The sequence below is a fragment of the Dipodomys merriami genome, unplaced genomic scaffold, assembly GCF_024711535.1.
Source record: "Dipodomys merriami isolate MVZ:Mamm:240054 unplaced genomic scaffold, mDipMer1.0.p SCAF_16, whole genome shotgun sequence".
NCBI lineage: Eukaryota > Metazoa > Chordata > Mammalia > Rodentia > Heteromyidae > Dipodomys > Dipodomys merriami.
Window position 1 is genome coordinate 4,382,283 of NW_027202937.1, and position 22,770 is coordinate 4,405,052.

The following is a 22,770-nucleotide window of genomic DNA, read 5'->3' on the forward strand; positions in this document are numbered from 1 at the left end:
ATCCTATTCTCCCAGTTCCAAGTTCGTGACTAAATGCTACGGTGCGGGCATAGCTGCTGGTCTCTGAGGTCAAGGGGAAAGCTGGAAGGACGCAGGGGCGCGGGCATGCAGTCCCATCAGATCTAGAGCCAGCGGGCAGGGGGCATCAGATATCAGGTGCCCCTCCTCCTCCTCAGGCATCTAAGGCTTGGGGACCCGCCCTGGGTCATAGAATGCATGACCTCAGGAAGCTCACTCCCCCAAATGTTCATTTCCTCATCTTTGAAACAAACAGACAAGTAGCATAGCTGATGCCCGCGCTGTCTAGAATGCCGGTGTTTTCTAGAATGTTCCTGCTGCCCCTCGATCGTCTCACTGTCCCTCTGGAAGACACAGATAGGGTCAAAGGATGGGCGATTGTGAGTCTGGGAGACTGGTTTGCGCTGAGCTCCACTGGTGTTGAGAAAACTCTGTCCTCCCTGGAAGAAATGACACTACCTCCCTGCCTTGAGCTCTGCTCACTGAGAGTGCGGGCCTGGGCCTCTCCCGGCCGCTCCCAGGCTCCGTTCCCAGGCTCCAGGCCCGTGTCCGGCCCCATTGGAGCTGCAGGGGCCCTAGGGCGCCATTACTTCAGCAGCAAAGGGAAGTTGAGTTGTTTTGGCAAGAAACTGGGTGTGTGAGCTAATGGGGGTCCAATGACCAACAGGATGTCAGCCTTTAGCAAGTCATCTCAGACTCGGGCTTCTCAGGGGGGTGAGGAGGGTACTGAGGAGGCAGTGAGGTACCCCCCAACCCCCCCCAGGCCTCTCCGTAGCTGCAAGCCTACCTTGGTCCCTGCCCCCACTCACCATGGGGGACCTCAGAGGAGGAAGAGGGGAAGTCCCGCTTCCAACTTGGTCCTGTGACCGACATTCCCAGATACCTCGATAAATGGCAACATAGGGGGCTTTTTGCTGTTGCTGTTTTGTTGGTAGTGGTTTGGTTTGGTTTGGTTTGGTTTCTTTTGGTGCTAGTTTCGACAATTGACCTCAAAGCCTCAAGCCCTTGCTTAGTGTTTTGGCTTCAGACTGGAGCTCTATCACTTGAGGCATACCTCCACTTCCGGCTTTTGGGTGGTTAGTTGGAGAGAAAAGGCTCCTAGACTTCCCTGCCTGGACTGACTTGGAACCTCAGGCCTCTTATCTCAGCCTCCTAAGTAGCTAGGATCGCAGGTGTGATCCACAGGCACCCGGCTGGTTTTTCTTAAGCAGTGTGGAGTGAGGTCCTCCAGACTCTCCGTCCTCAGCAGCCCCCACAATTGGCCTTTCTAGGGTATCCCTTGCCCTGTTGCTCCCTTGACCTGCAAGGGTTCTGAGAGCCTGTACAGATAGCCACCAGGAGCAAGCTGGCTCCTGGACCCTCCAATTACAGCCTTGCCCAGCCTCCTGTAGCACAATGAGGAGATAGGAGACCGCCAGGGGCAGCCAGATGTCCAGATCTCATGTAGGCAGCCACCCGGCTGAGCCCATAGATGAACGGGGCAGGCCTTCCAGCTGTCCAGGGGACTGGATCTGAGCAGGAGAGGCCAGAGCTAGCCAGGCCGGGGCCTTGGCTGGGAATGACTTGGGGAAGTGGTACTGGGGCGGCCTCCAACCCACATGACACAGGCCCCTCTGCTTGATTTGTTGATCCCTAGAATTCCCCGAAAGACCTCAGAACGCTGAGCCAAAAGGGGCTTCAGAGATTGCTGGTGGTCTTCTTAAAATCAAAGAGCCCGGGGGCTGTGGCATTGCCCAGGATGTGGCTCTGTGCCGCCACCGCTGTTTACCCGATGTCCGAGTGTGGTGCTGATGTCATGGCTGAGTCCCCTGGCTTTCCACGAAGGACTTCCGGGCTGAAAGGCATGGCTGAGCTTCCTTCCAGAAAGAAGGGGGGCACCACGCTCCTCTCTGGAGCCCTGGGTGACCAAGACTTTGTATAGTATATATACTGTACAAAGTCACTGTATATAGTGATATTATATATTATGTATAACATAAATAATATATGTCTACATAATATATAAAGAATATATATATATATGTATATATATAATAGCAGCCAGTACTGAGCCTGCTCGTCCATTTGGGAACTGAGCCCTTAACCCAAGCAGCAATCCTGGGGTGCTAAGTTCTGCGGGGTGGGGGTGGGAGTGGCTCATGCTTATCCCAGTACTCTGCCTGGATTCCTGCCCAGTCCTTCCCCACGGTGCCCTGTGGCCAAAGAAGGCCTCTGCGGCTTGACCTGAGACAGCTGTGTGCAGCAGCTGGGCTTCTAGACTGCTGGGTGTGGTTTTTAAGTAATAGCCTTGGAGCCCTGGAGCGCTGGATTTGTGTTTTCTTACGTTAATAATTCACTCTGAGGCATAGGTGGGGCTTAGGGGGCCTAAATCACCCAACTCGAGTCTTTAATCTCCCACACCCCTTGGGGCTTTGAGGGTACAGCCCAAGGGAAATCTCCCATCTGCCCTGCCCTGCCCTGCCCTGCCTGCCCAGGCCAGCTTCGGGATGGAGAGCCTGTCTTTGGCTCCAGTCCCAGTGCTGATTGAGAAGTTCTCCTTCCCCAAGGCAGAAGCTCTTTCCTCCAAGTCCTAGAGCCCTCTGCCCTGCAGAGAGCTCAGCCTCCTTCCAGGTCCAGCCCTATTCACTCTGCAAAGCCAGGTGTGGTGTGGCCAGTGGCCCTGCTCTGCCTGCCCTGTCCCCCCCCCCAGGGAAATTCTTTTGGAAGTCCCTCTCCTGCAGGTATAAGCTCAGCCACACAGATGGTGGTTGGTGGGTTTTCATCTTCCATGGTAAAGTCCTGGCATAGCAAGCCCTTGGGGTAAGTTTGTGTGAAAGCATATAAAAGGTCAGCCACTGGTGGCTCATGCCTGTAATCCTAGCTACTCAAGAGGCTGAGATCTGAGGATTGAAGTTTAAAGCCAGCCCCGGCAGGAAAGTCTATGAAACTCTTTATTTCCAATTAACCACTAGAAAATAGGAAGTGGCGCTGTGGCTCAAAATGGTAGAGTGCTAGCCTTGAGTGAATGAGCTCAGGGACAGTGTCTTAGGCCCTGAGTTCAAGCCCCACAACTGACAACAAAAAAAAAAAAAAAGAAGAAAAATATAAAGGGCAGGCTGAGCACGGATGCTAATCTCTGAGCCATGGAGTCCTCAGTCCATTCATAAGGACAAAGATGTCCACCTGCTGCTAGTCGGTGTTCAGGATGGTTATTGACTGAGCCTGCTGGTCTATTTGCAGTTGAGAATTGACTGCCCTGGGTTATTTCAGACTCCTCAGAGTTGATGGCCCAGGCATCTCCCCTACCTGCTCTGTCTTCTCTCTGTAGATCGGTTGGCTGAATCAGCTGTCAGTCACTCTGTCACCAGGTGATTGAGGGAGGGGCCAGGCAGGCTGCAGAGGTCCTTTCCCTGCCACGTCCCCCCCTCAGAGTCAGGTGTTCAAAAATGCCAGAAGGATAGTTTGTAAGTTCCCTCTGTCATCTTTGAGCTGTCACTGATTGGAACAGTGCTGATGGAGAGGGCATTAATCCCTGTAGCTGCATTGGAACATGTCCTATGCTGGTCTCACAGAGCCATTTTCCATACTGGAAGTGGTTGATCATAGCAGCAAGATCCTGGGAATGAACTCGGGGCTTCATGCTTGCTAGGCAGGTGATTTACCATTTGAGTCATGCTCCTGACCCCTTTTTTCCATTGGTTATTTTCAAAGTAGGGTCTCTACACCGAGTCTGGCCTGTCTGAAACCCTCCAGCTTACCTTTCCTAGTATCTCCGGGGATGACAGTAACACCATTGTTGAGTTGGGGGGGGGGGTCTCTTGAATTTATTTATTTAATTTTTTTTTTTTTTGGTTGGTTGTGGGGCTTGAACTCTGCGCCTAGGCGCTGTGCCTGAGCTCTTCAGCCCAAGGCGAGCACTCTACCATTTGAGCCACAGTGCCACTTCTGGTTTTTCTGGTGGTTTATTGGAGATTAGAGTCTTACAGACTTTTCTGCCTGGGCTGGCTTTGAACTGCGATTCTCAGATCTCAGCCTCCTGAGTAGCTAGGATTATAAGCGTTAGCTACCAGCGCCCAGCTATTTTTGAATTTTTTTATTTTATTTTTTTTTAATGTCTGAGCTGGCCTCAAGTATCCATCCGAGATCTCTGCCTCCTAAATAGCTAGGATTACAGACATGAGCCACGTCACTCAGCTGCCTTCCTGCCTCATTTTGTTTGTTTGTGACCTTCCACTGTGTCCTGCAGAGAGGCGGGGCTCACTCATGATGGTCTCTGTGACACGTGCACTTGTCCCCTATGTAATTTTCAGGTCTGTGCTGTGAGCACCAATTGCCTACACAACCCCAAATTTCAGTTTCTGCAGGTCCACAAAAGATGGGGCAGAAATTGTATGGATTTTACTCTGCTTTCTTCTAGGAAACCTTCCTTCAGTTATTCAGATGATCTAAAAAGCACGGTGGTGGTTCGGGTTCGGAGGGGTCAAATGACCTTGCCAGGGTCACAAAGTCAGCAGAACCGAAGACATCTGTCTTCCCCACCAGTCCCCCTTAAAGTGCTCCCTGTTCAGAATCAGCGCCTGTGTGTGTTACTATTCCCACTCCCCAGTCCTTGTAATCTGAACCTATTCAGATCATGATCGCCTCCTCCAGGAAGCTGCCCTAGACTGCAGCCACCTTGACTGCTCTCACCAGGTTCTCGGCATCCACACCCGCATCCACACCGTTGTGTGGTGTGCCAGCCAGGAAAGAACTAAGACATGGCATGGGGCAGTCACAGTGGGACAGTGATAAAGTCCGTCTCTCGTAAGGGCCTGCAGCCCAGAGGAAAGATGGTGAAGGCAGAGAGAACCAAAAGTGGAGTCATCCACTCATCATTTCCTAATGGAGAATGGGGAGGCAAAATCCCAAGCGCCCTCTTGGTAGGTTCCTGTGCTGTGAACTGTGTTCCTAGGGCTTGGAGAGAGCAACCCGGCCAGGAAGGATGGAGAAGCTCAGAGCTCTGGGATCTCAGAGGCTCTTCCCAGGACTAAGAGTCAGCATGAGGCCCAGGAAGGAAGGGAGGGAGGGAGGGAGGGAGGGAGAGAGAGAAGAACCGCCAGACTTGGAAGCTAGGGGCCAGGCGGGCGGCAGAACACGGCTGTGTGGTTACTGGATTGGAAAATACTCACCCGCTTTATTAAGGAGACTAATCAGAAAGCATTTAGAATGACAACATGGCTTAAAAGGGAAGCGTGTGCCGCGAGGAGCCCCCATCTTGGAGAAATGCCCTTGGCCTCTGCTTCCTTGGTGGAGAAAAGCTGGGAGGAAAACCCCCCAGAGGATCTGAGTTAAAGCTTCTTGGCAGACCCCCTAAGACCCCGGAGGAAGGCAAGTCTAGACCATGAGCCAAGGAAGGCATTTGGGAAGTTGTATAGCCACGCTTCTAAATGGTGCTGCAGTCAGAAAAGGGAAAGCCTTTTGATTTTTTGTTCCTCAAACAAGCCGTGGTGGTCTGGCTGGAGCAGGGTGTCACCTCTTCTGAATTGTAAACAAACAAGTCTGGCCAAGACCCCAGCCAGTATTAACTTCCTCTCCCCTAGTCTCTTTCAAAGGATGCCTTAGGCCAGGGGATCAGGGAAGAGTCTGACGGTGGAGAATGCCAGCCATGGCCATGGCTGGGGCCAGTGTGTGTGCGTGTGTGTGTGTGTGTGTGTGTGTGTGTGTGTGTGTGTGTGTGTGTAGGGAATACTGGGACTTGAACTCAGAGCCTAGGCACAGTCCCTTAGCAAGTTTCAAGGTCCTAGAACGGAAGGTTTCAGTCTAGTGTGGCCACGCCCACTCATTTACATGTCGCCTCTGGGCCCCTTTATGACACTGAAACTACACAGTCCACAAAGCCGACACTATTCACTGCGTCTATCTGGCTAAGTGTGCAAGCACTGCGTTCCCCACCCCCTGCCAGAAGGTCTCTGCAAGGAGTATAGAAAACTGGATTCTGTCCCTTGGTCTGTGTCAAATGTGAAGGACCTAGGTATCAAGTGACCTGCAACAAGTCTCATTTGCCTGGCTTGGCATTCCCATTCTGTGAGTGTTTATTGACCATCTGCTAGGTTGCAGAGTCATGGTGTATGCAAGATGGGTTGGCTACCAGCCCTGCCCATGGGTAGGTGGATAGCCTTGAGCAAGAAAGCTAAAGGATAATGCCAAGGCCCTGAGTCCAAGCCCCTATACTACATCAAACATTTAAAAAGAAAAGGATTAGGAGTAAACTAGTAGGATGGGGAGGTGGGTTGGTTCAAAGGGAGGAACCAGTTGTAAAGGAATGTGTAATAAGTAAGGAACTAGGGCTGGGGAGGTGGTTTAGTGGTGGAGTGCTTGCCCAGCATCCATGAAGCCCTGGGTTTGATTCCTCAGCACCACATACACAGAAAAGTCTGGAAGTGGCGCTGTGGTTCAAGTGGTAGAATGCTAGCCTTGAGCAAAAAGAAGCTCAGGGGCAGTACCCAGGCCCTGAATTCAAGCCCAGGACTGGCCAATAAAGGGGGGGGAGGACTAGTTGCAGACTTGGGAAGCTGGGGTCAGTGTGGACATCTTGAGACTGTGTGGTTTGAGCTGAGAGCTGGTGGATACTCTATGTACTGGATGAAGAAAGGGTGGGAAAGGGAAGAGCTCTCCTCAGGGGGCAGACAGTATGTGAAAAGGCCCTGTGGCAATAGAGCAGGGCCAGGTCAAGGGATGAGCCCCTGGAAAACACCTGCTGGGGGAGATGATGTTGAGTTGCTTTGAACCGTAGTGGTGAAGTGGAGGAGGTCGGTGACCCACAGCTCCGAGCTAGCAAAGCCATGGGGGTAGGGGTTGGGGGGGGGCAGAGGGGGGAGTGGATTAGGATGCCAAGGCAGACGAAGGGTACAATGGGAAGGGGTAGGGTCTGCCCGGCCTGTGTCTGCCCCTGATCCAGTGCTTCTCAGATTGGAAGTGCACAGAAATTACCTGTGGGTGGGGATCCTGCTAAAATGCAGACTGATTCTCCCCTGCATAGATCCCAGCTAGAACCTGACATTCTGCTTTCCAGACTACCTTTCCTTTCTGTTAGAACTCAGTACTTCCCACTTGCTAGACGGGTGCTCTACCACTTCAGCTATGCCTCTAGCCCATTTTGCTTTTGTTCTTTTTCTAACAGGCTCTCAATTTTTGCTAGTACTGAGATGCTCCTGCCCTAGCTAGTGTAACAACCATGCACCACCATGCCACGCTTCTTCCATTTACAGTCTCACAGACTTTTTGCACAAACTGGCCTCAAATCACAATCCTCCAGTCTGTCTCCCAAGTAGATGGGATGACAGGCCCACTTTTTTTCCTCTCTCTTTTTTTTGGGGGGTGGAGGGGTCAGTCGTGGGGCTTGAACTCTGGGCCTGGGCACTCCCCCTCAGCTCTTCAGCTCATAGCGAGTGCTCTACCGCTTGAGCCACAGCACCACTTCCAGTTTTTTGTTGGTTAATTGAAGGTAAGAGTCTCATGAACTTTCCTGCCTGGGCTGGCTTTGATCCGTGATCCTCAGATCTCAGCCTCCTGAGTAGCTAGGGTTACAGATGTGAGCCACTGGCACCCGACTGGACCATTTTTTGAGTAGTGGAAAGAATTGGTCCGTCTGCTTCTACAGCAGAGCACCCACACACCCACCTCCCTCCTGCTTCTGCTCAGAAACCTCCAGTGCCCATTTAGCACTTCAAGTTCCAGGGTCTTCTCCACATATTTCTGCTTAAAATCCATCCTAAGGGACTTTTGGGTAAAACTCTTTACCCCTTCACCCATGTTTAAGTTTATGTTTATTTTTTTTTATCATCTATTTGCAGATGTGACTTCCAGGGTATTGTAAACATTGATATTTTTAAGTAAAACTATGACATCACTGTTTCGAGTTTACCCAGTGGAATCTAAACACCATAACCATTCCATCCCCAGCATTTTAAAAATACATGAACACTCTCTTCTGCAATAATCCTTGTCCTTCTCCTTGAAATTTTATTTCTGTCTCATCCTCTCCCAGGGAATTTTGCCCTAATGCAGTAAGTGTGATATATATTTATGCTTAAAATGCTTTCATTTGTGTCCCTACGCTATTTCTCTGTAACAAGTTTACATATATATATGAAACTTTTTAATTTCCTGAAATCATAAAACTATAAGTATTAAAATTTTCTCTAGATTTGAGTTATTAGTATAATTATTAATAGTATACGGGTGCCGGTGGCTCACACCTGTAATCCTAGCTACTCAGGAGGCTGAGATCTGAGGATCACTGTTCAAAGCCAGCCCAGGCAGGCAAGTCCATGAGACTCTTATCTCCAATATAAACCACTAGAAAACTGGAAGTGGCGCTGTGGCTCAAGTGGTAGAATGCTTGCCTTAAGCTGAAGAGCACAGGGAAAACACCCAGGCCTAGAGTTCAAGCCTCCAGGACTGACAAAAAAAAGGTGTACAGTTGGTCAACAATATAGAGCCTTCTTTAATTTGGATTAATGATTAGTAAATATAAAAAAAGGAAGTCATAATGAATCAATGGGAGGAGGGTGGTTCCAGATGGCTTATTTCCTTTTTTTTGTACCAGTGTTGAGGTTTGAACTCAAGGCCTCATGTTTGTTCCATTTGCTTACTCATGTCTAGTGCTCTACCACTTGAGCCATGCCTCCAGTCCTGCTTTTCGCTGTGGGTTGTTTGGAGTTGGAATCTCCAAGACTTTTCTGTCCTTGAACTGTGATCTTTCTGCTCTCGGCCTCCTGAGTAGCTGGGATTACAGGTGTGAGCCACCAGTACCTCACTGCTAGATGACTTTTTAAAATAAACTTGTATTGATATACAGCATGCACACCTGTGTAGGAGCAGTGTCTGTATTGAATCAGAGAGGGGCTGACCATAATGTTATCACCCAGACTAGAAGAAAAATATTGCTGTTTTTGGGCTGTTTCTTCATGTTTGTTAGTTTTTGTGTGTGTATATTTGTTTTTTTGTTTTTGTTTTCCTTTTTTTTTTTTTTTGGTCGGTCCTGGGGCTTGAACTCTGGGCCTGGGTGCTGTCCCTGAGCTCTTCAGCTCAAGGCAAGCACTCTATCACTTGAGCCACAGCACCACTTCCAGTTTTCTGGGTGGTTTATTGGAGGTAAGAGTCTCATGGACTTTCCTGCCCAGGCTGGCTTTGAACCGCAGTCTTCAGACCTCAGCCTCCAGAGAAGCTAGGATTAGAGGCGTGAGCCACTGGCGCCCAGCTTCATGTTTGTTTTTTAGCCAATTCCATGCAAGAATATGATTGGAGGGGCTGGGAAGGTGGCTCAGTGGTAGAGCGCTTGCATTGCATGCCTGAGGCCCTGGGTTCGATTCCTCAGCACCACATAAGCAAAAAGAAAAAAGCCAGAAGTGGCGCTGTGGCTCAAGTGGTAGAGCGCTAGCCTTGAGCTGAAGAGCTGAGGGACAGTGCCCAGGTCCAGAGTTCAGGCCCCACGACCGGACCAAAAAAAGAAAAAAAAAAGAATATGATTGGAAATCCTTTTTGGGGGTGGTAGAGGGGCTTAACTCCTTGCTTTACATTTGCTAAGAAAGTGATCTTACCACTTGAGCTACATCTACAGCCCTTGGAAGGCTCAGGCCAGTAGGATTACAGTTTAAAGCAACCCAAGCAAAAAACTGTTCAGGAGATCCTATCTCAACTAAGAAAAAAGCTAAGCACAGCGGTGTATACCTGTCATGCCAGCTATTCACGGAGCACAAAGAGGAGGATCGTGGTTTATGATAGTCCAGGCAAAAAGGCCCGGGAGCCTAGCTCAAGTAATAGAGCACTTGCCTTGCAAGTACAAAGCTCTACGTTCAAACTCCAGTACCACCAAATACATACATACATACATACATACATACATACATACATACATACATACATACATACTATAGATAATTATTTCTTTTAGAGCTTCCTATTAAGAAAGGAATTGGAAACTTTCCTGTGTTGAGGAAACTTTCCTGTGACTCTATCTCAGCCAATAACTAGACATGCTGTCTTGTGGGAAGTGTAAATACAAGACTCATGGTCTAGGCTGCCCTGGGCAAAAATAGGAGAAGACTTTGTAATAAATAACTGAAGCCAGGCAGGCGCCATGGCTCACGCCTGTAATCCTAGCTACTCTGAAGTCTGAGATCTGAGGAGTGAGGTTTGAAGCCAGCCCAGGCTGGAAAGTCTGTGACACTCTTTTCTCTAATTAACCACCAGAAAACCGGAAGTGGCGCTGTGGCTCAAGTGGTAGAGCACTAGCCTTGAGCTTTTAAAAAGCAGAGCCCAAGGAGAGCACCCAGGCTCCAAGTTCAAGCCCCAGGACTGGCAAGGAAAAGAAAAAGTAGAAAAGATAATGGAAGCAAGAAGGATGGAATGCATGTCTCAAGCAATCAAATGCCTCCCTAGCACATGTAAGGCCCGAAATTCACCACTGTAACCCCAGAATAAAGAGTGCACCCACGTCCTGATCATTTCCTAACATGCCTTGCACTTAGTAGGTGCTGAACAGATCAGTTGCACATCTTAAAACTTCATGTCCCCCCAAAAGTCCTAGAATAGTGCTGGGCTTTTGACAGCAGAGTCCCAGAAGAGTGGATGGATTCCTCAATGAGCAAAAAATAATAAATCAATGAACAATCAGTTGGAGGATGATCAGGGGTCAGAGTTCACAGGTCCTGTGAGAGCCCAGATCTGAGGATTATTTATAGAGACTGAAGCAGATGACCCTGGCTGCTTCTAATCCAGCGGGCTGTTTTGTTTACGTGTGTGTGTGTGTGTGTGTGTGTGTGTGTGTGTGTGTGTGTGTGTGTGTGTGTGTGTGTGTGTGTGTGTGTGTGTGTGTGTGTGTGTGTGTACTAGGGCTTAAACTCAGGACCTCGGCAGGTTTTTTTTCACTCAAGGTTGGTATTCTACCACTTGAGCCACAACTTCACTTCTGGCAACAAGAGTCTCGTTTTCTGCCTGGGTAGGCTTCAAATCACGAGCCTCAGATCTCAGCCTCCTGAGTAGCGAGGCTCCCAGGTGTGAGCCCCAGCCTCCTCGCTCATCTCCACATCCAAGTGACCGTGCCTTTCCCTTGCATCTTGTCTTGCAGGTGTGCACAGCGTCTCCTCGCGGTGGTGCTGTTTGGGGGGTTGCTCGGCCCGGGTGAGAATGTCCCCCCTGCTCTGCACATGAGTGGTCCAGGCCGACGGGAGCCCCTGCCTCCGACCCCCCTCGCAGACATGTCCGCCGTGGAGTAGTGTGGACACTTCCACTCAGCTTCTCAGGGTTTCCATCTTTTGGGGGGGGCATTTTCTTCAGTTACTTTTTAAAATTTCTATATGGTTTTGTGGCTGGGCGTCCACCACCAAGGCAGACACTATGGGGGACCAGCAACTGTACAAGACCAACCACGTGGCCCACAGTGGTGAGAACCTTTTCTACCAACAGCCACCCCTGGGTGTCCACAGTGGGCTGAACAACAGCTATGGGAATGCAGTGGCCGGGGGTGGCATGGACGGCCCCCAGGTCTCCCCCATCTCCCCCCACTTCCCTCAAGATACTCGTGATGGTCTGAGCTTACCCATTGGCTCCAAAAACCTTGGCCAAATGGATACGTCGAGGCAGGCGGGCTGGGGCGGCCACGCCGGAACCGGAAACCACGTCCAACTGCGTGGCAACTTGACCAACTCGAATATGATGTGGGGGGCGCCGGCCCAGGTGGAGCCCACCGACGCCTACCAATACACCTACGCCCAGGCCAGTGAGATCCGGACCCAGAAGCTCACCAGTGGCGTCTTACACAAGCTGGATTCCTTCACCCAGGTGTTTGCCAACCAGAACCTGCGAATTCAGGTCAACAACATGGCGCAGGTGCTGCACACGCAGTCAGCGGTGATGGATGGGGCTCCCGACAGTGCCCTGCGCCAGCTGCTGTCCCAGAAACCCCTGGAGCCCCCCACCTCCGCTCTTCCCTCCCGCTACCAGCCGGCCGGCCAGCAGCCCCACCCCGGCTTCCCAGGTGGGCTGTCCAAACCAGCCCTGCAGGTGGGGCAGCACGCCAGCCAAGGCCACCTGTATTATGACTACCAGCAGCCTCTGCCTCCCATGCCCCTGCAGGGAGGCCAGCCTCTGCAGGCCCCACAGGTGCTGGCCCAGCATCTGCCCCAGGTGCAGCAGCACCAGTACTTTCCACAGCAGCAAGCTGGGCAGCAGCGGGTCTCCATGCAAGAAATGCAGCAGCAGCCCCCGCAGCCGCCACAGATCCGCCCTCCCCAGCCTCAGCAGCAGCAGCAGACGCCCGTGCACCTGCAGGCGCGGCAGGGCCCCATGCAGATACCTCAGTATTACCAAGCCCAGCCCATGATGCAGCAGCACTTGCAGGAGCAGCCACCGCCGCCCGTGCACCTGCAGCCCCCGTCATATCACAGAGACCCTCACCAATACACCCCCGAGCAGGCGCACGCCGTCCAGCTGATCCAGCTGGGCTCCATGCCTCAGTACTACTACCAGGAGCCCCAGCAGTCCTACAGCCACCCCCTCTACCAGCACAGCCACGCAACCCAGCCCCAGCAGCCACGGGAGGACAGTCAGTTGAAAGCCTATTCGATCGATAGGCAGACCCCAGCCATGCTGAGTTCCCACGGGGACCTGGGGCCCCCGGAGACAGGAATGGGAGATCCGGTGAGCTCGGACCTGAGTCGGGTCAGCAGTGCCCTCCCCCATCGGCCACTCCTGTCCCCCAGTGGAGTCCACCTCAACAACATGGGGTCTCAGCCTCAGCAGCCGTCGCCCAGTGCCATGTGGCCCCAGGTATCTCATGGGACATTTCTGTCCTCGTCGCTGTGTGAGACAGGATCCAGCAGGGCTGAGTCTCTGCCTTGCCCGATCCTCTCGCCAGCCTTCAGGCTTTCTGGGTTTGGTGCAGTCTACAAAACATAAACCTACATACACCAAGCACTATGGCAGGCTTTGGGATGCAAAATTAATTTGATTCTGTCCTTTACCCAGAGAGCTTATAATCCCACTAAGGAGATATGGCCAAAATACTGTATTATGTCCTAAATGAGTCATGTAATCATCTTGAGTCAGGCGCTATGGTACTGTCCACTGGTACTTATACTCACACACACATACACATCTTGAATCTGTGTCCTTGGGGTGTTGTCTGTGAAGTTGATCTTCCTGTGCAAGTATTAGGACACAATTCTTCAAAGTATATCATATAGAACAATCATTTTGCAGAATGTTAATAGACACTGTTGGAGAAGCTATGGGTTCTCTAGATAAATTCGAAGTTTCTTAAAGTGAACTGAAGCCAAGCACCAGTGGCTCACACCTGTCATCCTTAGCTACTCAGAAGACTGAGATCTGAGGATCACAGTTCGAAGCCAGCCAGGTCAGGAAAATCTGTGAGACTCCAATTAAGTACCCCAAAAAAACTGGAAGAGGAGCTGTGACTCAAGTGGTACAGCGAGCTCTAGCCTTGAGCAGAAAAGCTCGGGGAAAGCGCCCAGGCCCTGAGTTCAAGTACCAGTACTGGCACTACCAATGACAAAAAAAAAAAAAAAAGTAAGCTGTGTTTTCCTACTGCAGGGTTCTCCTGTGATACAGCAGTGCGCAGCATGACTCTTCCAAAGAGGATGCTACATACAGTCATGGAGATGAAAACCTGGCAAATGGGGCTGGGAAGGTGGCTCAGTGGTAGAGCGCTTGCCTTGCATGCCTGAGGCCCTGGGTTTGATTCCCCAGCACCCCATAAGCAAAAAAAAAAAAAAAAAGCCGGAAGTGGCGCTGTGGCTCAAGTGATAGAGCACTAGCCTTGAGCTGAAGAGCTGAGGGACAGTGCCCAGGCCCGAGTTCAGGCCCCACAACTGGACCCCTCCCCCCCAAAAAAGAAAGAAAACCTGGTAATAAAATAAAATAAAATGGTCTGGTAGGATAGGAGACAATATGGAGTGATAGAGGCCGAGTTAGACTGGAAAGCAAGCACTCTGTGTCATTCAGAGTTTTCAAAAACAGTCTACCGGGGATGGGAAGAAGGGCTCAGTAGGTGGAGCGCTAGCCAGGGGCAAAAGCATCAGGTACCAAGTTTGAGTCCTCATCTTGGATGAAAAAAAATTTTTTTTAAGTCTACCAAATTAAATATGTCTACAGGCCAGACTGAGCCCTGGGACTGTAGTTACTGATTGTTTCCTTCCTTCCTTCCTTCCTTCCTTCCTTCCTTTCTTCCTTCCTTCCTTCTTCCCTCTTTCCCTCCCTCCCTCTCTCCTTTCTTCCTTCTTTCTTTTTCTTTATTTCTGTGCCACCCTTGGGACTGGAACTCAAGGCCTGAGCTCTGTCCCTGAGCTCCTTTTGTTCAAGGCTAGTGCTCTACCACTTGAGCCACAACTCCATTTCCAGTTTTTCAGTACTTTAGTGGAGATAAGAATTTCACAGACTTCCCTGTCCAGGTGCTTCAAACTGGCATCCTCAGGTCTCAGCCTCCTGAGTAGATAGGATTACAGGTGTGAGCCTCGGATGCCTGACTATAGTTATTAATTTTTGATTAGTTCCTCCAAAGTATTTTGACCATAAAAGAACCTCCTGTGTGCGGGACGCTGTTCCTACCTTAGTATATTCCAACTGTTGCATTTATTTGATGGCAAGGACTTTAGAAGAAGGGACCCCAGACTGGAACTAGTTGAGTGGAGAGAAATCTCTAATGGAGGTTGAAGGTCATCGGTGAACTTGCCTTGCCACCTTGTTTGCCTGGGCCCACACCCAGTAGTAAGTGAGAGCCTGGTGTGAGTATCAAGGCTGTGAAGGGAAGAATTCCAGAGGTCTAGCAAGATTCTGTGCCACTCACGTTTCTGCTCCATGCTTCTAGGGGGACAGAGAGCCCGTCTGGGTCGAATAGGCGTACTGGGAAGTCAAGGAGGAGGATGGCAGGAGTTGGTGTCTTCAGGTGTGGAGCCTGTCCTTAGTCAGAGAGAAATTAAGAGAAAGAAATGAGGCCTGAAAGAGAGGCCAGAGAGGACATGAGCAGGAAAGTTCTAGAAGGATAGATCCCTGGGTTCTTACCACTTGAGAATGATTCTCCCCTTCACATGTACTTTTCTCTTTCTTGTTTCCTTTGGTGTCCCCATTAGATGCACCTGCCTGATGGGAGAGCCCAGCCGGGGTCCCCGGAGTCAAGGTAGGAAGAACGGGGGCGGGGTGGGGGAGAGGAAGGGGTTCCTGGGTTGTCTTTCACGGCTCATTTCTAAATTCTGAACCACAGCAGTCGTGTTGGGGAATACCAACCACGGTCTATGACCGCGTGTGGTAAAATAAGGCCGAGAAGCAGCATAATGGCGGGTGGCCATGGATCACTGAAAGACATGAGCGCAGCGAGGCTCAGGGAGCTTACGCTTATACATCAAGTGAGGAGTCATGGGGAAATGCCATGTTCTTTCCATTTTTATTCAGCCAGTGAGCATTGATTGAGCACTTACTATGTGCCAGGTACAGAGCTAGGCTTTGGAATGAACCCAGTGCCTGCCTGGTCGCGGTTGCTAGCTGGTCACTAGTGGCTCATGCATGTAATCCTCGTTCCTCAAAAGGCTAAGATCTTGAGTATCTAAGTTCGAACCAGGTCCAGGTAGAAAAGTCCAGGAGGCTCTCATCTCCAGTTAATCAGCAAAAAGCTAGAAGTGGCGCTGTGGCTCAAATAACTGAGTAGAGCGCCATCCTTGAGCAAAAAAGACCAAAGGGAGCTTGACACTCTCAGTATAAGCCCCAGTGCCAGCTAAAAAAAACCCCTTTCTCACCTCTGAACCTTGAGTTTGTTAGTGGTGGTGTTGAAAGTACTGAGATTGGAACACGGGGCTTTGAATGTGGTAGGCAGGCATTCTACTGCTAGGATGATATACCCAGTCTGGAGCCTTGGGGATTTTTGTTTGTTTGTTTTTGCCAGTCCTGGGATTTGAATTCAGGGCCAGGACACTGTCCCTGAGCTTCTTTTGCTCAAGGCTAACACTCTACCACTTGAGCCACAGCACCACTTCTGGCTTTTTTCTGTGTATGTGGTACTGAGGAATTGAACCCAGGGCTTCATGCGTGCAAGGCAAACACTCTACCACTGAGCCACATTCCCAGCGCCCGAGCCTTAGTTTTCATCTGCAAACTGAGCTTAGTTTTCTAGAAGGTATGGAAGAAGGGTTACAGACAAAGGAGAAATAAGAGGTGTGCGTGTGCGATCTGGTGGTCGGTACTGTTGCTCCTTCCTTAACTAACCATGTGTGCTCTCCTTGTGGTCCTACCCCGGGGCAGTGGCCAGCCCAGAGGAGTGTTGGGAGAGCCGTTGGATGCCAAGAACAAGTTGACCTGCTCCATCTGCCTGAAGGAGTTCAAGAGCCTCCCTGCCCTCAACGGCCACATGCGGTCCCACGGGGGAATGAGGGCCTCCCCCAGCCTCAAACAGGTTAGCAGAAGCCAGGCCCCTGTTCTTCTAGGCCATGTGCTGCTTGCTTTGCTTTGCCGCTGTCAGACACTGTGTGAGACAGAGGGATGGGGGCTGCATGTGGACACAGGGGCGTCTAGTGCTCCCCACACCATAAAGCCTGAGTCTGGACGCTGTCAGCCAGATGGGCCCCAAGCTCCCATCTCTCCTCCCGGCTTTATCAGAAATGACACTGCTTAAGAGATCCTTCTAGGGAATTCCCTAGAATTCGCCCAACCTGCTGGAGAAGACAGCAAAAGAAAACCCGTAACTGTAGTGTTCCTTTGGATTTGTGCTGCTTTGAAGCACCCAATCCTATGGTCACGTGGGCCTCCAAAAGTTAGTAGTCAGAACCGGATGCTGGTGGCTTATCCCTATAATCCTAGCTACTGAGAAGGCTGAGATGTGAAGACTGCGGTTCGAAGCCAGCCTGGATAAGAAAGTCCATGATACTTTATCTCTAATGAATCATCAGAAATCCAGAAGTGGAAGCTCAAAGTAGTAGAATGGCCAGGCTTGAGCAAAAACTCTCAGAACCAGTGCCCAGGCCCTGAGTTCAAGCCCCAGTACCAGCACAGACGTGTGCACGTGTGTGTACGTGCACACACACACACACACACACACACACACACACACACACACAGCATCAGTGGTCAGTGTAGCCATCAGGCCCGCAGTCATCATTTTCAGCCCACCAGTGCAGTGGTGGGCTAGCATCCAAAGATCCTAGAACACCTTCTGGATTTTCTGGGTGACAAACCATCTATGCATTTCTGAGTTCGAGCAAAGCATTTCCCTAGAACCCTTTGAATAATGCTGATTTCATGGGATTCATTCTCTATTAATCAACATGTTGGACTACCTAGATCTCGCTGTCTCCTGACCATACCAGCTTAAAGAGCTATGACTTGAGTTTTTTCCTTAGATAGCATGTTTTATGCCAGGCATGGTGACGTGTGCCCATAAATCCCAGCGCTCTGGAGGCTGAGGCTGGAGGATCGAGAGCCTGAGGCCATTCTGGGCTACACAACAAAACTGTCACTGGGAACCACACCAGTAGCATGTTTTCATTTTCAACGTGGTTTCCTAGCCTCGGTAACAATCAGCTTGGGCCTATAGGGTTAAAGACTCCTGTGTAAGAGCACACATTGTATTTCATTCTTCATTGAAGACAAATCCCAATCTTTTCCTTTATAGGCAGTGAAAACCCATGCTCAGTTTTTTTGTTATAGCATGTGATAGCATGTCCACGTTGTAGTAGGATGTCTGGCTTTGTCGGCCAGCCAGGCATTGCTCCACCAGGGGCCCCAGGGCTGCTGGGAAGATTGCCACCCAGCAGTGGTCCTCAGTCACCCAGGCCCTGGGTCCTAGAACTATTCAGGGAGAGCTGCTGTCAGCTCAAACCCAGGATCAAAGCCTTTATCCTCTGTGTAGGAGGAAGGAGAGAAGGTCCAGCCACCGCTGCCGCCTCCGCCTCCACCGCCACTGCCGCCTCCGCCACCGCAGCTCCCTCCTGAGGCCGAAAGCCTCACGCCCATGGTCATGCCCGTGTCTGTCCCTGTCAAGCTTCTCCCGCCCAAGCCCGGCCCGCAGGGCTTCACCACCGGCGGCGCCACCACCCCCTCTGCCAGAGACAAGCCAGCCAGCTCGACGGCGGACGAACAGATGCCCGTGCTCGTGAGGATGGCGCTGTCGCCGCCCCGCTCGCCCCCTGGGGCTGCCCCCTGCGTGCCCACTGTGAGTTGCTGCTCTGTCTCTCCTGGGGACATCTCTTTGCTTTCTTTGGAGATGGGGACAGTTCTTCCCATGTCTAGGCCTCCATTGTCTTATGAATGCCCGTCTCCCATTCACCTGAGCCATGGGCTCCTTTCTGCGAGTCAGGGTGATGCCAGAGGTGATAAGTCAGCACTCTGCCAAAGATACAGCCCTACCAGTTACTCAACTATGGAACTATAGCCGGGCACTGGTGGCTCACACCTGTAATCCTAGCTGCTCAGGAGGCTGAGATCTGAGGATTGAGTTTCAGAATTAGCCTGGGCAGGAAAATCTGTAAAACTTTTTTTTATTTTTATTTTTTTTTTGCTTATGTGGTGCTGAGGAATCGAACCCAGGGCCTCTGGCATGCAAGGCAAGCACTCTACCACTGAGCCACCTTCCCAGCCCCATCTGTAAAACTCTTATCTCCAACTAACCATCAAAAAGCCAGAAGTGAAGTTGTGGCTCAAGTGGTAGAGCACTAGTCTTGAGCACAAAAACTCAGAGACAATGTCCAGGGGCCTGAGTTGAAGCCCCAGGACTGGCACACAAAAACAAACAAATGAAAAATATGGAAGTACTTCTGCCCAAGATAATAAACAGTTGCCTGGCTCTCCCCAGAACCTCCAAATTCAGCCACACTGTGAGGCCATATCCTTTCTGATGATTGTCAGCCTTACAAGATAATAATAATCTGGAGAACATAATTCATTAAACTTCCCAGAAAATTCCACTTGGGAGCCCACCATCCCCAGTCTGAGGAAAGCAAAGTGATTGGCGTTTGTCACCGTTCCATTCTTCTGGTTCTCAAATCCCTTCTCTTCTCTCTCCCTCTTCCCACCCTGGGGAATTTGTCACTCATGCCTAGCTCTATCAGACCTGTCCGTGTCCTCAGAATAGGGTGTTAAGTCCTCTTTGTCCTTAGAGAATAAATAACTACTGGGAATGCTAGAGGCTTGAAGATTGGTTTGAGCAGGATGGATGTAAGGAAAATAATAAGTCTAGAGCTGGGCACTGGTGGTTCAGAGCCCCATTCTGCGTGGTTTCTGTGGCCCAGGTTATCCAGAGCCTTTCCTGAAGGCTCTGAGTTAGGGCTCCTGGTTAGAACAGGAGTAACAGGACAGAAGGGGAGGAGAGCGCAGCTGGGTGCCAGTGATTTATAATCCTAGCTCCTTGGGAGGCTATGGTCTGAGGACTGTGGTTTGAGGCCAGGGAAGTCCATGAGATTGATCTTCAATTCATCATAAAAAAAAAAAAAAAAAAAAAGCAGTTAGGAGAGCTGTGGCTCCCGCAATAGAGCTTCCAGGCTCTGTGGAGTGGAGCCCAGAGCTGAGGGTCCCACTGTGGCAGGCCCTGTGTCCTGGAGTCAGCTGGTCAGGGGACTGTGGTCAGCTTTGCCATCACCCCATCGCTAGAGCTGCCCTGCTCCCAGTGCCTCCTCCCCGCACCCCATGCCAGCCCCCCTCTTCTCTGGACTGATGCTGGCACACGCCCCTGGTCTGTTTCTGTGTGGCTTTGGCGTGCCCAGCTTCTCTACACGCATCTGTTTACTCATTTGTATCTGTGTCCATGTGGGCAGTTTCCTGTCAGGCAAGAGTTTCCTCTCCCGGGCCTGGCGGCCATGGCTGATAGAGGCCCAGGGGAGGCAGAGAAGGAGGAAGAGAAGGGAGAGGGAGAGAAAGAAGAGGAGGATGGGGGAGGAAGGGAAGGAAAGGGAAGGAGGAAGGCCTGTACCATTGGCTCAGGTCTGTCATCCTAGCTACTTAGGAGGCTGAGATCTGAGGAACACAGTTCAAAGCCAGCCCGGGCAGGAAAGTCTGTGAGACTCTTATCTCCAATGAACCACCAGAAAACCAGAAGTGGTGCTGTGGCTCAAGTGGTAGAGCGCTCGCCTTGAGCTGAAGAACTCAAAGCCCAGAGTTCAAGCCCCATGATCGACAAAAATAAAGAAAGTGGAAGAGGAGAAAGTGGAGGAGGAAGAGGAGGGAGAGGAGGGTACCTGAGAAGGGAGGAAAGGAGGAGGAGGAGGGAGGTGAGGAAGAGGAGGCGCACTGAGCAGCAGAGGAGGCCAGCCAGGAAGAGGGAGGCCGGCTGGAGGCCCGGTGGGCCCCGAGGAGGCCCAGGCCTCTTCCTGTCTGGGCCCCGTCCCGAGCAGTCCTCGCGTCCCCTTCTCGGGACACGGGCTTTCTGTCCCCAGTCCACCCAGCCGGACCCCGCTCGACGGGCCCCCCTGCCCCAGGGTCCTCCCTCGGCCCGGCCACCGGAAGTGGGGCGTCGGGCGGGCCTGGGGTCCCCCGTTTGACTCCTCACCCCCGCCCCGCGCAGGACCTCGCCCGGAAGCCGCAGCCCAGCGCCGCCAAGGCCGAGGAGCCCCTCCGAGCCGCCCCGGACAAGAAGCGGTTCCGCCACCGGCCCGAGCCCCTGTTCATCCCGCCGCCGCCCGCCCCGTCGGGCGCCACGCTGTACCAGAGCCAGCTGCGCTCCCCGCGGGCGCTGGGGGACCCCCTGCTCCCCGACCACGCCCGCGAGCCGCCGCCCTACACGCCGCCGCCCATGCTCAGCCCCGTGCGCCAGGGCTCCGGGCTCTTCAGCAGCGTCCTGGCCGCGGGCCACGGCGCGGGCGCCCACCCGCCGCTGCCGCTCACGCCGCTCACGCCCACGCCGCGCGTGCTGCTCTGCCGCTCCAGTGAGTCCGCCGCCCCCGCGCCGGGGACCCCCGTGCTGTCACCCCACAGCCGCGGAGACAGTGCGCCATCACTTACAGGCCTTGACCTCCCGCGGGGGGGGGCGGGTCGCAGGCTCCGGGTAGAGCGCCTGCCTGGCGTGCAGGAGGCCCTGGGTTCGATTCCTCAGCACCCCATAAGCAGAACGAGCCGGACGTGGTGCTGTGTGGCTCAAGTGGTAGAGCGCTCGCCTCGAGCTGAAGAGCTGAGGGACAGCGCCCAGGCCCAGAGTTCAGGCCCCACGATCGGCAAAAGAAAATAAAATCATGGGGAGAAAAGAAAGAACCAAGCCTTCAGGGGTTAGAGGCATGGCTTAGTTGGTGGAGAGTTAGCTGATGAGCAAAAGCATCCGTTGACAATTTCTAGTCTCAATCTGAAAGCCAGCCAGAGGAAGGAAAGTTCGTGAGACTCATAAATCCAAAGAACCACCGGAAAACTGGAAGTGGTGCTGTGCTTCAAAGAGGTAGGGGGCACTAGCCTTGAGCAAAAGAGCTCAGGGACAGCACCCAGGCCCCACGTTCAATAAAACCAGAATGCTTTTCTGGAGCAAGAATAATTGCCTTGAAATCATATACTTAGTGTGCATAATGAAGCCAGGATCTTGGTGCTCCTCAGCTCATGTGAACAAATGAGCGGCACTCAGCCGTTTAGCCCTACCCTCCACCCAGCTCTGCAGAGGCCGCCAGTGGTAGTATGAGTGGCTTGTTGTATGGGTTAGCCAACCCTCTCCCTATCGGCTAGTGACCTCTGTTCTTTGTGTTTCAGACAGCATTGATGGCAGCAGTGTGACCATCACTCCAGGCCCTGGAGAGCAGACTGTGGATGTTGAACCGTAAGCAAAAGCCATTTGTTCTTGAGAATAGAAGCTCTGCTGAGGAAAGGGATCAGTAGCTTTGAGAAGTCAGTATTTAAGAAGTCCGTAGCTACGGAGACAGTGGATAAACTGTCTGTCATCTTAGCTATTCAGGAGGCCGAGTTTTGAGGGTCATGGTTTGAAGCCAGCCAGGACAGGAAATTCTGAGACTTTGATCTCTAATTAAATTAACCACCAAAAAGCTGGAAGTGAAGCTATGGCTCAAGTGAAAGAGAGGCTAGCCTTGATTAAGACTAGGTTATAGCTAAAGACACATGATGTATTATGGAAGAGAAAAGTGGTTCTTTTCCAGATAAGCCCAGAAAAAGGCTAACTGATAGAGTGCCAGAGAGATGATAGTTAGTATAACTGATTTCTTACACCATTTTGCTGGTTATCTATATCAAATTAACCTTTCTAGACTTGGACTCCTATTAAATAGAAGTAATTATTACTGCTTTGTTTCTAACCTAGATTTGGGGAAGGTTCAGGTAGGAAGGTTTGGATGTGAGGGTCATCTCGCTACAACATCTCCCAAGCTATTGACCAGCGTTGCAAGTGGGCCTGAGAGGAATGGCAAAAGTCATTCTTTTATTATATTTGTCCCTTTTCTTTCTGGTTTACTGGGTCCCTTGACCATGTTCTGGCCAGCTCTTCCACTCCAGTTACAGGAAGCTGTGAAGCTCAGGCAAACGTTCTTGAGTTTCCCTCAGCCTAGCCCATCAAATTAATGACCACCCTGTTTGTTTGTTTCTTGTCCTTAAAGACGTATCAACATTGGCTTGAGATTCCAAGCAGAGATCCCAGAACTGCGGGACGTCTCTTCCCTCGGCCAAGACACACACAAGGCCACGCTGGTATGGAAGCCCTGGCCAGAGCTGGAAAACCAAGACCTCCACCAACGAGGTATTCGCACAGGGGAGGAGCTGGGCAGCCACGCTGGTTTCTCCCAGAAGGCCGCTAGGTCAAGATCCTTGCTGTGT

At 51.6% G+C, this 22,770-nt stretch overlaps 1 protein-coding gene across 9 annotated transcripts in view; it reads left to right on the forward strand.

Annotated features, from left to right (window-relative positions):
- Trerf1 (transcriptional regulating factor 1) overlaps positions 1 to 22,770 on the forward strand; it is a 166,356-nt gene that overhangs the window by 115,411 nt on the left and 28,175 nt on the right. For 8 of the 9 annotated variants that reach the window (XM_070023737.1, XM_070023736.1, XM_070023733.1 and 5 more), the window contains 7 exons: positions 11,108 to 12,807; positions 15,126 to 15,172; positions 16,288 to 16,438; positions 17,891 to 18,193; positions 20,537 to 20,897; positions 21,700 to 21,766; positions 22,554 to 22,693. In XM_070023737.1, coding sequence (XP_069879838.1) covers positions 11,377 to 12,807; positions 15,126 to 15,172; positions 16,288 to 16,438; positions 17,891 to 18,193; positions 20,537 to 20,897; positions 21,700 to 21,766; positions 22,554 to 22,693 — 2,500 coding nt within the window. In that variant the 5' untranslated portion in view covers positions 11,108 to 11,376. The remainder of the gene's footprint in view (positions 1 to 11,107; positions 12,808 to 15,125; positions 15,173 to 16,287; positions 16,439 to 17,890; positions 18,194 to 20,536; positions 20,898 to 21,699; positions 21,767 to 22,553; positions 22,694 to 22,770) is intronic. The other variant, XM_070023742.1, reaches the window with a different exon arrangement.